Source organism: Haemaphysalis longicornis, unplaced genomic scaffold (genome assembly GCF_048455015.1).
Source record: "Haemaphysalis longicornis isolate Haplotype H1 unplaced genomic scaffold, Haemaphysalis longicornis Haplotype H1 scaffold_2, whole genome shotgun sequence".
Taxonomy (NCBI): Eukaryota; Metazoa; Arthropoda; class Arachnida; order Ixodida; family Ixodidae; genus Haemaphysalis; species Haemaphysalis longicornis.
The window spans coordinates 118,062,147-118,079,893 of record NW_027526295.1 but is presented as its reverse complement, the minus strand read 5'-3'; the positions used below and the strand labels follow the sequence as shown (position 1 = coordinate 118,079,893).

Here is a 17,747-nt window from a genome sequence, read left to right as displayed (position 1 = left end):
CCGCCGCCCCCGAGGGAGTGTGATCGCATGGAGCTGATCACGAAGACGGGCCGGAGAATTCCCGAGGTTTCGGAGATCAGTGTGCTGGCATGCTGATCAGCAGTAACGGTAGCAAAGACAACCTGCTGAAGAAGCTGGCAACCAAGACGGTGACTACCCTGCGGTTGATCCAGCGAGTGTCAACCAAGAAGGCGGGCATGCGTGAAGAAGGACTCACAAGGCTGCTGCAGTCCTTCGCGATCAGCCACGTGGCGTACACGGCGGCGTACCACACGTGGACGCAGACCGACAAGAATAAGATCGACACCATGATCCGTAGAATGTACAACAGGGCACTGGGGCTGCGCGAGTCACGAACACCGAGAGACTGTTGCAGTTGGGCGTCCACAACACGGTGGACGAGATCGCCGAGGCGCAACTGGAAGCGCAGCGAGAGCGGCTGGCGGAGACCAAAACGGGCAGAAGCATCCTCGAGACCCTGGGCTACGCTACCGGGTCACAGGAAGACACCTCCAGGAACTCGACGACAGGGTGCGCGAGAACGTGCGGGTGAGCCCCATCCCGAACACGTGCACCCGGAGCACAACCAAGAGAGAAGACGGGCGAGAGCAAAGTTTCTCATCGAACAGTACGGCGGGGACCCGCGGACGAGGTACGTCGACGCGGCGGAGTACGGGCAAGGAAGATACGCGTTGTTGACTGTGAATGCACGCACGGGACGGGTTTCCAAGTCGGCGAGCGCGAAGTGCGAGAACGCCACTGAGGCTGAGGAGATCGCCACAGCCCTGGCGATGTCTGAGGGACGTTGCGACACAATCCTGAGCGACTCGCAAGAGGCCGTCCGCAACCTGGAAAGAGGTCGAGTGAGCGGCAAGGCGGCAAGAATTGTAGAAAGATCGGGAGTTCGAGACGGAAGACGAGTGGAAGTCAGATGGATCCCTGCGCACGCGGGCAACTGCTCGCCGTACGCGCCGAACCACAACGAGACGGCCCACAGGGAAGCGCGCGCTGTGACACACCGCGCTCCCAACGTGGGCACTCGTCCCGAATGGGAGTGGTGGACGGAAACCAACGACAGAGCCAGGGGCTACGGCGAAACACTGAAGACCCTACATCTGGCCAGACGAGCGTACCCGCCGCCCCGCCGGCAACTGGGCCGAGAGGAGGCGCTACATCTAAGAAGACTCCAACCGGCATCGACAACGTCGCCGGCATCCTTACACCGAATGTACCCGGACGAGTACCCGAGTGACCAGTGCACTGTTTGTAAGAAAGGACCGGCCAACCGGTGGCACATCATGTGGGACTGTGCCGCCGACCCACACGGCGCGCACTTCGAAGAGTATCCGGAGGAACTCCAGAGAGTCATCGAATCTACAAGCACGACCGACCAGTCATGGGCTATCCAGCAGGTCTTCGCCGCTCTCGAGAGCCACGGGCTCCGTAAAACGGGCTTGTGACGAGTAGGGTCGCAGAAGAAGGCGCGACGCCAGGCCACGTCGAGGCGGAGCCGTAACCCGGCTCCTGCCTACTGCAGGAATTGTTTCAATAAAGTCTTTTCAGTCCAGTCCTATCCCGGAAAGCGCGATTTAAAACTCCAGTCGAACCAAAACACCTGGTTCGTGCGGAGGTAACTCGGAATGCTAAATCACTCAGTTTAAATGCCTCCATTGTGCCGAGGGGAGACGCACAGCGACAAGATTGGGAGGGAGAGAAAGAGGAGAGGAGGTAACATTACAGGATCGTCTGTCGAAGTCGCTTCCAGCGAAGCCAGCGGACACGGGTGCACTTTTTGCGCAATCAACCACCCGCTGGAAGGGCCTTACTGGGTGTGTGTGGTTTAACAATCCACAAATGACTGGCTTGGCTCTAACCGATGGTGCAAGACAGCGCCTGCATACTTACTACTTTAAAGGGGCCATGCAGACAAAACACAAGTTTGGTTCATTCGAAATATTGCTTCGTTAGAATCGTACTGACACCACTTCTAACGTTAACTGGGACTGTTAACTGGGAACGTTAACTGGGACTGGGGACTGTTTTCTGCGCTGATATTTATGTACCACCTCCATGTTCAATATGTTTGCCCACCTGCTATGGTCTCGGAATGAGACTCGAAGTATTGAAAATAAATAAATAAAATAAATAAATAACTTCGCTCAAATAAGCTACATAATTATGAAAAAAAAAGGAATGACCATGCGACCCGCAACAGAACATATGGTGTCATATGTGACAGCTCTGCGATTGGCTGAGGCAGACAAACGCAATCACAAATTAGCAGGGCTTATACGCTTGCTGATCGAGCTACTTAATTGCGCTTACAGTTACGGCACATTCTTTTTATAGCCGTATGAATGGGGAGGTAAGCAGTGGAAGTTACGAAAGTACACGTAAACATACAAGTACCGATGCGTACTGGTGTTGGTACTGCGCGCACTATGCTGTTTCAGCTGCACAGAACTGCGGCGCTTTGGGGTTGTCTCAGACGACACGGTCGATTGGCGTAAACGACGGCGTCTTAGGTGAACATATTTTTTGAGCGAACACCATGTTTCAGGAAACGATTATTTTTTACGTTAACAAAAACAAGCCAGGTAAATAAACGGTCAAAAACACAAGCAAAAAACGGCCTGCCGCGGTATGGTGGCGCCATCTAGGTTGACTAACGGTAAACAAGGCTCCCCAGCACATATGACATCAATGCAGACGTCACGAAAACACACGATTTGGCGGGAGAATCAAAGTTTTAACTTAAATTGATTAATTTGTCAGTGAATAAAGCATCGTTTGTTTCCCGACAAGTGCTGGGGCACCACAAAAGACGAAATCTTTCGAATAAAACAAACTTGTATTTTGTCTGCATGGCCCCTTTAAGGCGAGAGCCCTAAGGGCCGAATTCCATGACAAACCGTCCTTGTTTTTTTTGTATGGTCGATGGAGCGGCTGCCGTTGTACGGAGTAAAGAAAAAAGACGTGTAACCCCACTGTATTTGAACCCGGGTCTCTACAGGTAAAATCCTATGCTCCACCATTGCGCCATCAGCGGATGTTTTCAGTGGTGGAACAAGTTGTCGTTGTTGTTGGTTCATTCTTCGTGGGGCGAACACACTGAGGAGGTTTGCCGGAAATTCGCAGCTCGGCGGGGTTAGTGTGCCTCTTTCACAAAATTCACAAAATTCACAAAACTACAAACTGGAAACGTAGAGGTTGCAGAATAGTGCGTGCCCCGGGACCCCTGAACATGATGGCGCCTAAGTGGAACTGGTCCACACCAGCCATGCATAACACTGATTACAGGGCAGCTGTGGCGGGTGCTAGTCTGTCTGCTGGAGTGATTCGTGCAGTAAGACCAGGATGTGAAATCCAAAAAAGGAGTCGCAAACACGGTGTAGGAGAAAAGAAGCTTCTCTAAGTAATTTGATCGAAAACTGAAAGAAAAGAAAGCGAAGAAAGGGACGCAAATACAACGCAGCAGTAAAGAAGTTGTTAATAGTTATCACGAGGTTTTCGCCTCCAAAGCACGTAAACAAACGCAAGCGCCCCGATGAATTATTTCGATATATTATTTTTTTGTCATACCGACGCCGGTTTGCAACCCGATTTTTTTCGGTAAAAAGTGAATCAAACGACTATGTTTAGCAAAACAACGGAGGTGTTCTTTGTGCTTCAGTTATGCTTAAAATACGCTGAAGGTTTCCATAGCTCTGACATCGTTGTCATATCTGTGCCTTTACCCCAGTGCAGGTAGTTCCGGTAGGTCTTGCCGATGTGCCATTGGTAGTCATGCCTTTTCTTATGACATGACGGAATCTTGAAGCGCTAGGACACAAGGACAAGCGAGTGGGACAACACAATGCGCTACTTCCAACAGTTTTATTAGCAGACGAAAACACATAATGCCGCGAACCATACATTGGGTTTGTTTATTTGTGTTTTGCTTTTACCGCCCGGCTGCGCCGGTCTGTGTTATCTCTGCGCCAAGGGAAGCGCGTGTTCCATTCTTTCTTTCTGTGCCGCATCTGTTATCTGTCGTGATAGGGAGAGCATTCCGATCTAACGTGAACAGCCCAGAATAATCTTCTTGGATCTACTATGTTCTCGATGTGAATCGACGTTTCGAGAACCACGCGCACCGAAAGATAAAAAGCCTGCAGTGCGGACGCCGGGGCATTCGATTCGACGACACTCGCCTGTGCAAGTCACTTTGTTGACCGCTGCTTCGCCGCCTCTGTATTCTTTTGAGTTGTTAGGGGAGCACAAGTTCGCTCCAATAAACGTGTTTCTCATTCAACACCACTGCATCGTCCTTGTCTTCGTGACATCTGGTAGAGGTGCGGGGTACGCACCCTTCATGCCCACTACAACCTCGAAAAGCCGCCAAGCCAGTCCAACAAGAGCCAGCCCCCGCCTGCAAGATTTACCGCCCGAGTTCGGTCTTCTGCCAGAAGGGCCCAAGAGAAGGAACGCTGCAACCAACACCATGGTGCAAGAAACAACGTCGCCAATCATCCTGCAGCAGCCCCGAGAACCGCCATCGTTCCGGGGAGCCCCCGCTGAAGACCCCGAAGAATGGTTGGAGAAGTTGGAGCGCGTCCGCATCTTCAACAGGTGGGACGATGAAGAAACGTTCCGGCATGTCTTCTTTTACTTAGAAGATGCTGCTCGAACTTGGTTCGAGAACCATGAGAGCTCTTTGACCGACTGGACTCAATTCAAGAGGGAGTTCCTTAAGACCTTCACTACCGTGGTGAGAAAAGAGCGAGCTGCGCTTTTGCTTGAAACTCGAACGCAGCACCCCAACGAAGGAGTCGTGATTTTCGTTGAGGAGATGAAGCGACTTTTTCGTCGTGCGGACCCTGAAATGACCGAGGAAAAGAAGCTCAGGTTTCTAATGCGAGGAGTGAAGCAAGAGCTTTTTGCTTGTCTAGTCCGTAACCCTCCGAAGACAGTGGCCGAATTCGCGTCTGAGGCGGCCGCGATGGAGAAGACGCTAGAAATTCGAACCAGGCAGTACGACCGCCCTGTCAACGCGCTGTTCTCGGAGACCATCGGTGCTGCAAATGGAAGCTCCGATACATTGCGAGAGACCATCCGAGCAGTGGTCAGGGAGGAGCTTCGGAAGCTTTTTCCAACGACGCCGCAACCTCAAGTGGCTTCCCTGACCGACGTAATCCGAGAAGAAGTCCAAAACACACTGGGAACTTCTACGCCGTCGGAAGCACCCCGCGAACCACAAGCCATGACCTACTCCTCGGCTGTTCGTCAACCCCGCCCTGCTCCAACCCGTCGTCAAGAGGCTGAGCCATACCGCCGTCCAACGCCGCCCGCTCGACGCCCTGTAGACCAATACCAGACGCCAAGGAAGACCGACGTGTGGCGAACGCCCGATAATCGCCCGCTGTGCTACCACTGCGGAGAGGCCGACCACATCTACCGTCGCTGTCCCTACAAGAGGCTCGGTTTGCGAGGGTTCTCCGTCGACGCCCCACGCCCCCGATACGGCCAGCGCCCTGCTCAGATCGAAGAGTACCTGTCCAACACCAGCCGTCGACCAGCCCGTTTCAACCGTTCGCCGTCACCCTACCCATACCAGTCGCCGAACCGCCGTAGCAATGCTGAGTTCTCACGTGGAAGGTCCCCCAGCCCACGCGGGGGAAACTAAAAGCAGCAACTTCTGGAGGTAAAGTTGCACGATCGCGGAAAAATGAAAACCCTCCAACGACGCAACGACTCGCGGAAAACAGTGACTCACAACATGCCCTCATCCCGACGATCCGACCCAGACCTGACGAGACTTCCGTACACGACGACAGCTATACGCCGCGACGCGCACCCGACCGGACCGAGACGTCCGCTGAGAAGACGATGACAACGACGACGCACAGTGCCCGACCGTCAACACGCACAAGCCGAGATGCGACGCCCCGACGCACCCGGAATTCGAGGAAGGCGGCATCCGACGTCAAGGTGTCCATCGACGGCTTTGATGTAGTCGCCCTCGTAGACACGGGAGCCGACTACTCCGTGTTGAGCGGACCATTTGCGTCTAAGCTGAAGAAGGTTATGACCAGATGGGACGGTCCGCACATACGCACAGCAGGAGGCCACCTCGTGACGCCAAGTGGAACGTGCACATCGCGCGTCACCATAGACGGCACGACGTACCCTGCGGTGTTCGTCGTTTTGCCCAACTGCTCCCGCGACGTAATTCTCGGAATGGACTTTTTGACGGACAACGGCGCAATAATCGATCTGCAGACGAAGTCGATAACGTTTTCCTCCGACCACTCCATGACGCCGGAATCGAACCCCGAAATCCGTGCAGCTGTAAGGATAGCCGATGATCATGTCACCCTGCCACCCCGCGCAAGTTTGATGATCACCGTCTACTGTGAAGGTGCTGCTCCTGACGTTGACGCTATCGTGGAGAGTGACCAAAGGTTGCTTCTTGACCGCGGTGTGTCTGTCGCAAGAGGCATTGCGCGCTTCAAGGAACACCAATCCCACATTTTGGTTACTAATTTCACCGAGGAGTACCAGCATTTAAACAAGGGCGCGGCAATTGCATTCCTCGAAGAAACGCAAGAAGCAAGTGACGTGATCGCGGTCGCCGACTTTGAACGCACCCCCGTAGAAACCGTCAAGCTCCCGCAGCCCTTCGACGTGAATCCGGCGCTACCGCAAGAACAACGGAACAAATTATTGGCTTTGCTGCGTCGCTATAGCGAATGTTTTTCGTCGAGCGCAAAACTACGTCAGACCCCTCTAGCGAAGCACCGAATAATAACCGAAGATGGAGCCCGACCTACCCGACAGTCACCGTACCGCGTCTCTTCACACGAACGGGAAGCCATCCGGACTCAAGTCGACGACATGCTCAGCGACGACATTATACAGCCATCGAAAAGCCCCTGGGCTGCGCCCGTCGTACTCGTAAAGAAAAAAGACGGCACATTAAGGTTTTGTGTTGACTACCGGCGACTGAACAAAATCACGAAAAAGGACGTGTACCCCCTCCCCCGAATCGACGACGCCCTCGACCACCTCTGCCACGCGAAGTACTTCTCATCGATGGACCTGAAGACCGGCTACTGGCAAATTGAAGTGGACGAGAAAGACCGAGAGAAGACTGCATTTATAACCCCAGACGGCCTATACGAGTTCAAGGTGATGCCGTTTGGGCTGTGCACAGCACCAGCGACGTTTCAAAGAGTCATGGACACTGTGCTAGCTGGCCTTAAGTGGCACACCTGCCTCGTATACCTCGACGACGTAGTGGTATTCGCCCGGACTTTCGACGAACACCTTGCAAGGTTGGAGTCTGTACTCGAGGCCATTCGTACGTCGGGGTTGACGCTGAAGCCTGAAAAGTGCCGTTTCGCATACGAGGAACTCAAGTTCTTGGGCCACGTCGTCAACGCCGCGGGAGTCCTACCTGACCCGGCAAAAACTTCAGCTATCGCGAACTTCCCTAGGCCGAAAGACAAGAAGGGCGTGCGAAGATTTCTCGGGCTGTGCGCATACTACCGGCGCTTCGTCGCAAACTTCGCACGCATTGCAGAGCCACTCACGCGCTTGACAAAAGACAGCACCCATTTCAGCTGGGAAAACGACCAAGAAAAAGCATTCTGCGAGCTGCAAAAACGCCTGCAAAGCCCGCCCGTGCTCGCTCATTTCGACGAAAATGCCGAAACGGAAATGCACACGGACGCCAGTGATATAGGCTTGGGTGCCGTCCTTGTCCAAAAGCAAAGCGGCTGCGAAAGGGTAATCGCCTATGCCAGCCGTGGTCTGTCTAAGGAGGAGAAAAACTATTCTGCCTCTGAGAAAGAGTGCCTGGCTATTATATGGGCGATTTCAAAATTTCGCCCATACGTGTATGGAAGGCCATTCAAGGTTGTAACAGACCACCATGCGCTGTGTTGGCTCGCCAATTTGAAGGACCCCTCTGGCCGTCTTGGGCGGTGGAGCTTGCGCCTGCAGGAGTTCGACGTTACAGTCGTTTATAAATCCGGCAGGAAACACTGCGACGCCGACTGCCTGTCCCGCGCCCCCGTCGACCCACCACCACAAGACTCTGATGAAGACAGCGCGTTCTTCGGGATCGTGACGGAGATCGACCTAGCCGCCCAGCAGCGTGCCGACCCCGACTTACGCGCCATAATCGAGTACCTCGAGGGATGCAACGTTGCCGTTCCTAGGACCTTCAAACGCACCTTACCAGCATTCAGCCTGAGAAACTCCGTCCTCGTGAAGAAGAATTTCAGCCCCGGAACAAGAGCGAATTACCTTCTCGTGATCCCCGCGGACCTTCGTGACGAAATTTTGGAAGCGTGCCACGACGACCCGTCTTCCGGACATCTCGGCACAGCCCGCACTATTGGAAAAATCAAGGCGAGGTACTACTGGCCCGGCCTTACCGCTGACGTCACCCACTACGTCCGGAGCTGCCGTGACTGCCAGCGACGAAAAACGCCGCCGTCAAGACCCGCCGGACTTCTACAACCGATCGCCGTCCCATCGAGACCATTTCAACAGATTGGAATGGACCTTTTAGGCCCGTTCCCTACGTCACGATCACAGAACAAGTGGATTGTCGTAGCGACAGACTACATGACGCGCTACGCAGAGACCGCCGCTCTTCCGAGAGGGACTGCACAAGAAGTGGCAAAGTTCTTTATAAGCCAAGTTGTGCTGCGACATGGAGCCCCGGAAGTCCTAATCACAGACCGCGGAACGGCATTTACTGCGGAGCTGAAGCAAGGAGTATTACGCTACAGCAACACGGATCACCGAAGAACGACGGCGTACCACCCCCAAACGAACGGACTAACAGAACGTCTGAACAAGACAATCGCAGATATGCTGTCAATGTACGTTGACGTTGAACATAAGACTTGGGACGAAGTGCTCCCGTATGTCACGTTTGCGTACAACACGGCTATCCAGGAGACGACGCAGCTGACGCCGTTCGAGCTTGTCTACGGTAGAAGGCCGACTACGATGCTCGACGCCATGCTTCCGCACGTAGAAGACGACGGCCTCAACGCCGACGTCCACGGATATCTTCAACGTGCGGAGGAGGCCCGCCAGCTCGCTCGAGTTCGTATAACGGACCAGCAGCTGGTGGATGCGGGCCGCTACAACCTCCGACGCCGAGACGCCGAGTACCAACCAGGGGATCGTGTGTGGGTTTGGACTCCCATCCGACGACGCGGACTCAGTGAGAAGCTCCTGCGACGGTATTTCGGACCCTACCAGATTCTACGACGTGTCGGCCAACTTACCTACGAGGTGATCCCCGATGGTGATTCCGGAACATCACGACGACGCACGCGGCCCGAAGTCGTCCACGTGGTTCGCTTAAAACCTTTCTACGGACGATAACGAATTTTATTTTTATTTTCGGACTGTCGCTTATGTTAGCATCGGGTCGATGCACTCTTAGAGGGGGGGTAATGCCGCGAACCATACATTGGGTTTGTTTATTTGTGTTTTGCTTTTACCGCCCGGCTGCGCCGGTCTGTGTTATCTCTGCGCCAAGGGAAGCGCGTGTTCCATTCTTTCTTTCTGTGCCGCATCTGTTATCTGTCGTGATAGGGAGAGCATTCCGATCTAACGTGAACAGCCCAGAATAATCTTCTTGGATCTACTATGTTCTCGATGTGAATCGACGTTTCGAGAACCACGCGCACCGAAAGATAAAAAGCCTGCAGTGCGGACGCCGGGGCATTCGATTCGACGACACTCGCCTGTGCAAGTCACTTTGTTGACCGCTGCTTCGCCGCCTCTGTATTCTTTTGAGTTGTTAGGGGAGCACAAGTTCGCTCCAATAAACGTGTTTCTCATTCAACACCACTGCATCGTCCTTGTCTTCGTGACAATATATATACACATGACCACTGGCCCACGTCATAATACATTCTTACACGTCACATTCCATTCAGAAAATCACGCTCTTTCTTCGATAAGGCGACAGACGCCGTACTAACACAATCGCGGCCCGCTTTCGCTATCATGTCAGCTTCTATTATTTCTCGCGTAAGCTGATTCTTATGTTTGGCGACAACTGCGCACTTGTCGAACAGGGGCTTGCAACCATGCTGCTTACAGTGTGATGCAAGCCATCCCCCCGTGTTGTTTTTTACATTATTGCCGTGTTCACGGAGACGATCATTTAGGCACCGCCCTGTTTGGCCGATATACCTTTTCCCACAGTCCAACGGAAGGCTGTAAACAACGCCTTCTGCGCAAGCCACAAAGCGATTTAAGTGCTTTTTGTTGCACCTCGGTCTCGTGGGAAGGCTGGGGTCAGTCAGTTTGCAAAGCTTGCCCAATTTGTTGGGAGCCGAAAAAACGACCCTTACTTTTGACCGCTCGGCTATCTTTTTCAAATTGTGAGAGAGTTTGTGCACGTAGGGTATAACTGCCGTTTTTTGCTTTTCGATGGGCGTTGCCTCAAACTCACCGTTGCCTCTTTTTTTCTTTTCCTTGAGCAATGATTCCGCTACTGCAACTAACACATGTTTGGGGAACCCGGCCTGAGACAAGCGCGCATCTTGATTGCCAAGGCTCTGACTCATTAAATGAGGACAAGATTTATTTAAGGCATTTCCCAAGCATAATTTTACGATTCCTCTTTTCACGAGCTTGGAATGTGCAGAGTTGTAGGGGAGGAGCGGCTTATTTGCTCGTGGTGCGTAGCTCCAGCAGACATGTTTATCTTTAAATGAAATACATAAATCTAAAAACCGGATTGATCCATTGTCGGGAAGTTCATGAGTTAGTTCTAGCGGTGCGAGGCACTGCCTAACTTTTGTTAATACATTGAAAGCCTCCGACTCAAACATGTCACGCTTGCAATTAAGAACAAGTAAATAATCATCAACAAACCTAAAGATCCTAACAACCGACGTCCATTCAAGAGAAGAGGAGACGACCTTGTCGAGTCTTGCAAGATAAAGATTACTAAGAATGGGGGCAATACAGGATCCAATGCAAATGCCCGACTTCTGAAGGTGCGCTTGATCGTTCCACCTGATAAAGGTAGACCTAAGATAAAAAGCTAAAAGTTCTAAAAAATTACTGCAAGCTACTCCGGTAGTGTTTTGGAAGGCAATAACACCGTAGTATTGCCCCCATTCTTAGTAATCTTTATCTTGCAAGACTCGACAAGGTCGTCTCCTCTTCTCTTGAATGGACGTCGGTTGTTAGGATCTTTAGGTTTGTTGATGATTATTTACTTGTTCTTAATTGCAAGCGTGACATGTTTGAGTCGGAGGCTTTCAATGTATTAACAAAAGTTAGGCAGTGCCTCGCACCGCTAGAACTAACTCATGAACTTCCCGACAATGGATCAATCCGGTTTTTAGATTTATGTATTTCATTTAAAGATAAACATGTCTGCTGGAGCTACGCACCACGAGCAAATAAGCCGCTCCTCCCCTACAACTCTGCACATTCCAAGCTCGTGAAAAGAGGAATCGTAAAATTATGCTTGGGAAATGCCTTAAATAAATCTTGTCCTCATTTAATGAGTCAGAGCCTTGGCAATCAAGATGCGCGCTTGTCTCAGGCCGGGTTCCCCAAACATGTGTTAGTTGCAGTAGCGGAATCATTGCTCAAGGAAAAGAAAAAAAGAGGCAACGGTGAGTTTGAGGCAACGCCCATCGAAAAGCAAAAAACGGCAGTTATACCCTACGTGCACAAACTCTCTCACAATTTGAAAAAGATAGCCGAGCGGTCAAAAGTAAGGGTCGTTTTTTCGGCTCCCAACAAATTGGGCAAGCTTTGCAAACTGACTGACCCCAGCCTTCCCACGAGACCGAGGTGCAACAAAAAGCACTTAAATCGCTTTGTGGCTTGCGCAGAAGGCGTTGTTTACAGCCTTCCGTTGGACTGTGGGAAAAGGTATATCGGCCAAACAGGGCGGTGCCTAAATGATCGTCTCCGTGAACACGGCAATAATGTAAAAAACAACACGGGGGGATGGCTTGCATCACACTGTAAGCAGCATGGTTGCAAGCCCCTGTTCGACAAGTGCGCAGTTGTCGCCAAACATAAGAATCAGCTTACGCGAGAAATAATAGAAGCTGACATGATAGCGAAAGCGGGCCGCGATTGTGTTAGTACGGCGTCTGTCGCCTTATCGAAGAAAGAGCGTGATTTTCTGAATGGAATGTGACGTGTAAGAATGTATTATGACGTGGGCCAGTGGTCATGTGTATATATATGTGTTTTCGTCTGCTAATAAAACTGTTGGAAGTAGCGCATTGTGTTGTCCCACTCGCTTGTCCTTGTGTCCTAGCGCTTCAAGATTCCGTCATGTCATACCAACAGGCCCAAAGCAGCACCCTTGTGAACTATATTTCTTACGAGAGAATTTCTAAGACAAACACAGAAATGTCCCGCCAGAAACGCGTCCCTCTGAGAAGTGGCACCAAAGAATTGACACGAACAGACTTGGCGACGCGCGCCAAGATTTCTTCGCATATAGAAACACGCACTAAAAGCACACCCAGGCTTGTGGGTAGCCCAGTCTAGCTGTGAGAGAATGCGGGAGCTATCAGGTTACTTTCACCGACGTTGCTTATTGGCCTGGTGGCACCTATGCCGTCATTTGCTTATTGTTGTTGAAGTTTCGCACTTACTGACAATTCATACGGTGTAGGCACCAGATTCATGCGGTACCGAACCTGTTACCTTTTGTGTTAGCGTAACAGCTAGGTATTGCGAAATTGCCTATTCTTTGTATGAACCACACGTTTCCTTTCTCAGGGAAGTTAATTGTTTGTTTTAGCCCCATGCGTAGATTCCACACCGTGCGTCTCAGATCGGCTTTGTTCTTTGTCTTTATGTCGTCTGAAATGTGCTTATTCAATATCCTAGAGTTCCTGGTAGACTTCCCAGGGCAGTGGTCTGACTTCTGCTTCGTCATCGCTTCGACCCAGCTTACACTGCTTAGCCCGACACCAAAGCCTACTGGCATAGCATTCCGTCTGGGCTCACTAAAACTCAGTGCCGCTGCTTTAGCCCTCTTTGTTGACCCAAACCCAAGCTCAGAGCTAGAGCAAGAATTAGTTTAACTCAAAACTTGCAATGACTGAGCACTCACCATGGGCTCACAACTCTTAACGGCTAATTTCTATTCACAACTAGGCCAGAATCAGCAATCTCCATGGGTGCTGAACTCATATGGACTCATTTCGAAGCGCAACTTATTCGAACTCGATCATTTTCACAGGCTCAGGTACACATCAGGCTCACAAGGGCCTAGACAGACTCAGAACTCGACTGAATTTAGAACTCACAAAGTCTCGCAACACATATAGACAGATGGATCAGACTGACCCAGAACTTACACCGATTCACGATTTAAATAGGCTCAAATTCCTGAGCTGAATTTTTTGCGCTCAGTGCAGAACCTATTCAGCCCAACAGCGATTTTATTGCGGAAGCAATATTGACCTACCCAAAAGCCATGCCGTGCGTTTGAGTTTGACCTTAAAGTGATACCACGGGACTTGCGGCTGCGGCGGGTGCCGCCTCTGCTCGAGCGCATCCCTCCTCCCTCCTTCACACCGTCGCGGAGTGAAAGTAGCAAAGCAGGGGAGGGATGAGGGTGTTAGAAGGAGGAGGGCGAGTGCGACCGCAGCGTGTAGGGAGCGAGGACCGTGGCGCATCTGTGCCGAAGTTGTGGTGTCTTCGCAGTCCCAGTGGCGAAAGTGGCAAGTTGCGTCGGCCATCCTGCAGACGCCGCCAGGCTTGCTAACGCGAGTACGAGCGAGCAAAGCGGCTGGCTGAAACGAGTGAAGAATGGGAACTTCGTCGAGCTAAGCGTCGGGAGAAGGATGGAGAAGGGCGACAGCGACGAGCTCTAGAGGCGGATATGAACTCCTAGCGTTCGAATTCGGCTTCGGAAACTGACGAAACGACGGTAGTTAGTGATCGCAGTACAAAACTTTCGTCTTGGTATCGGGAAAGATGGGTGCGGCTTAACTCAGCTATGCTGGTTATGTAAAAGAAAACAGCCGAAGCACAGTTTGCCGACCAAACGATATACCAAGACGAAAGTTTTGTACTGCGATCACTAACTACCGTCGTTTCGACGGTAGTTAGTGATCGACATGGCGGACGCGGTCATGGCGGTTTTCAGTGTTACCAAGGGAAGAAATCGCCCTCTAAACTGTTATGTGAATAGCATCTATGCAGAGAGCACCCTGTTTATTTTTGTGCCAAGTTAGATACCCACATTGGGAAAGTGTATTGGTGTGAAACCTACTTGGGCATAACAAGGGATGCATACAGCCAAAATGGTAACGAGACTATTGGAGGAATCTTTATACGAATTTTCTTAGGAATTTCCTTGCATTGATCTGTTCAGTAAACGTCACTGCCGTTTTATGCGAGCAACGTCATAGCTTAGGGTTTTCACGGCGTCTGTTTTCGCGATATTCTTTTCTTTCCAGGCACTACGCAAAAACGGCACGTTCTACTCATACTACAGATCTTATCCATGGGATCTTGGTTTCGGCGGCAATTCTTCCTGTGCTTTCGCAAACTTGACAGACCAGTGTGGAGATGGCAGCATGGTGTTTGATATGGGATATTACAATGCAACAGCCGGTAAACTGTAAGTTTCGCAGTTCTAAGCGCGACATAGGGACTGCTGTCAGGTTCGCAGAAACAGCTAGTTCATGAGTGGCGAACTGCGTGCGCAGCTTCTGTTTTCCGCAGTATGTGCACAGAATAAAGTAGCGGCCTTTAACGCACATTGCCATTACCTGGAAATTTTATTTCGTTACCGGGTTGGAAAAGCTTGCCTTTCTAGTTTTCTTTATTCACGTGGCTCTATTTTCACTTAGGGAAAAAGACGAATTGTACCAATTGACGTACGAGGTTTGGTGGCGATGAAGTTCGTGTATGAAATAAACTTTTCATGACGCAGGGGCTATAGCTTCAGTGCGAACAAAAGATATGCTCGAAGTAAAGAATGAGTTCCTCACATCCACTAGTTAAGGGAGAAATTCTCTTCGGCCAACCGTAATGGAGTTGATTAATCTTTTTTGCTAAACAAAAAATATTTTCGAATGCGTCGCTCTTGCTTTCAAATAGTTTCCTTCGTTTAATGCTTATTTTGTTAACGGTACAGTAGACACTACCCGCTGCTTTCACTGTTATATTTCAGGCTAACTTATTTGTATTTGGAGGAGGGCGGTTGGGGTGAGACGAACTGGTGCCTGAGTGCACGAAAATGTCTGAGCGATGAAGACCTCAGAGGAAGAGATATTACACATGGAAAGGAAACGTACATTCGTCCAGTCTTGATTCAGATAGGTGCACCTTAGCAACAGTGTCAAGAAAGCGTTTTTCATTTAACATGAACAATAACGCAGTGCTAGCAGGGCAGGTGCTCATTACCCAAGACGCTTACACAAGGGTAGCGTGACATAGTTGTAATAAGTTCTTGAAACAGAAAAAAATGTTATACGGCCAAGGTTAAATCTCTTAACCTCGTGCTTTCAGCGAAAGTATGGATGGGAAAAATTCGGAAGCCTTAATTCAGCGTCATTCATGATAGCTTCAGCCATATGTTCATTTCTACAACGACGAAAATGTTCCCACAATAAGCTGATACGCCAGCTTGTACTGAAAGTTTTCTTTTAGGAGACAAGTTATTAGTGATCCTCGTGTAATTTGGGAAACGCGCTGGTAGGGACCCGTCTAGTCTGCTCTCATGTCTTCTCTTGGTTCTTTCTCTGGCCAATATCCTGGGTCGTACTATAAATATATATTGGTCCGCAAGCGCAGTGTTCGAAAATAGTTCCCTTTGATCAAAATGTACTTTTATGCGGCTCCGACATTTTATACAGTCATGGCACCTATCTTCTGCATAACAGACAGCTTTATTTATGGATGCGATAGCATAGAAAACCACAGTGGATATGATTGGCGCGAAATATAGAGGAAAGACGTTGGTGCCTGCGAAGCTGTGGTAATTAGTGAGGGCATGTAAGACTCGAGAGGCGGTTATTGTCAGACGCAAACAAGTTTGAGCGTTACCAATTGCGGAGCTTTCTCCCGCAATTTTTAAAGAATTTAGGTACAGATTTAACCATAAGCAGCACAAGCTACGCCCAAATCCAACAAGCACCTAGCATGACCTTTATTTAAAGTTACCTCGTATTCGGTTTCACCTAAAATGTCCGGGTTTTTTCTCGTATGGGACTATGCACACTGGGTTTCATTTAACACGCTTTTTTTCGTGCTCATTAGGGATGTAATGTTTGATCGTCTTACAGTTTGGACTGTACAGTTGAGGTGCGATGGAATTAATTTTTAAAATCGACATTGCAAGATCGCAGTAAAAAAATGCACTGACGATTACTACACTCCCTAATGCCAAAATTTTTGCGGAGCGCGAACTGCAGTCTTCTCGGTCACGGCCAATATCTGCTGCGCCTCAGGAAGTGATCGTGTAATCACCGAACGCGGGGCGGTGCGCGCTACTGTGCTCTTACATTGCAGCGCATCGCCATCGGCGGCGATCGCATGTTGTTGCAAATCGTGTTTGAACCTTCCGCGCAAATTTCACGTGGTTCAGATGAGCCAACAACGGAGGAGTAGCGTCTGGCGAAAGTGTGAGGGGGAGGCATGGAGATGATGTCATAGCAGCGCGTTTCCTCCTCCGCCTCACACTTTCGCCACACTTTCCTCCACCGTTTTTTTTGTCTTCGCTAGCGCGGTTACAACGCCGAGTCCGTCGCCGGCGCCATCGCCTCCGCCAAACTACATTAGCGGCCGCCAAAATGCTTGCGCACTAAAATTGCTGCACAGAGTTGGACAAAAGCAGTCAAAGTGAGGTTTGTGACCACCCTAATACCCGTGGACATTGGCGTAACGAAAGTTATCAACCATAATATAGTTTTACCAAGCAGCTATTGTAGTTAGCGACAGTTAAATGGCATATAGAGATATCAGATCATGATAATTCGGACATTCCCAAAATATAGATATTTAGGAGCATTAAGGGACGCATAAAAGCATGATGTATTACAATAGAGTACATCCGCCCTCCCCTGCATAAAATATTCCTTTAAACTTGTGTATTAGTGTGTATGTGCCTGTAGTTTATTGTAATAAAAAGACGATTAATACGCTGCGATTTATATATCTTTCATTGAAGATTTTACCGGCCCACGTACGTAAGTGTGAACCACACAACAAACTACTCTGTGAATAATGAATTCATCGTAAGAGAATCTCCAGGTAGGTAACGATTTCCTGTCTTTTCAGTTATCTGTCAACAGCATGTCAACTAAAATTTGTAGTTTAATCATTGAATGCGGATTCTCATGAACTGGGTGAAGTAACCCGGGACGCAGTGAAGAGGATAGGGCTTGGTTAAACGGGCCATGCAGAAAAAGCACAATTTTGGATCCGTACAAAGATTGCTTCATTAAAATCATTCTGACACCACTTTTAACGCACACTTGGCTCAAATAAGCTACATAATTAGCAAAAAAAGAGAACGGCCATGCGACCCATTAGCTCATTTCCCGCAATTGATCCTATGATGTTATAACCTATAATCTATGCTGAGACCGTCAAAAGCAAACGCATATTAGGTAGGGCTTATACGTCTGCCGAACGAGATATTCGCGCTTAGATGCAGGGCACATTCTTTATATAGCAGTAAGAATTGTGGAGTGAACAATTAGAGTTACGTACGAACACGTAAATAC

At 50.0% G+C, this 17,747-nt stretch overlaps 1 protein-coding gene across 2 annotated transcripts in view; it reads left to right on the top strand.

Moving 5' to 3' along the window:
* LOC144169141 (uncharacterized) overlaps positions 1–17,747 on the top strand; it is a 61,047-nt gene that overhangs the window by 35,472 nt on the left and 7,828 nt on the right. For both annotated transcript variants that reach the window (XM_077698169.1, XM_077698170.1), the window contains exons 3-4: positions 14,472–14,635; positions 17,189–17,271. In XM_077698169.1, coding sequence (XP_077554295.1) covers positions 14,472–14,635; positions 17,189–17,271 — 247 coding nt within the window. The remainder of the gene's footprint in view (positions 1–14,471; positions 14,636–17,188; positions 17,272–17,747) is intronic.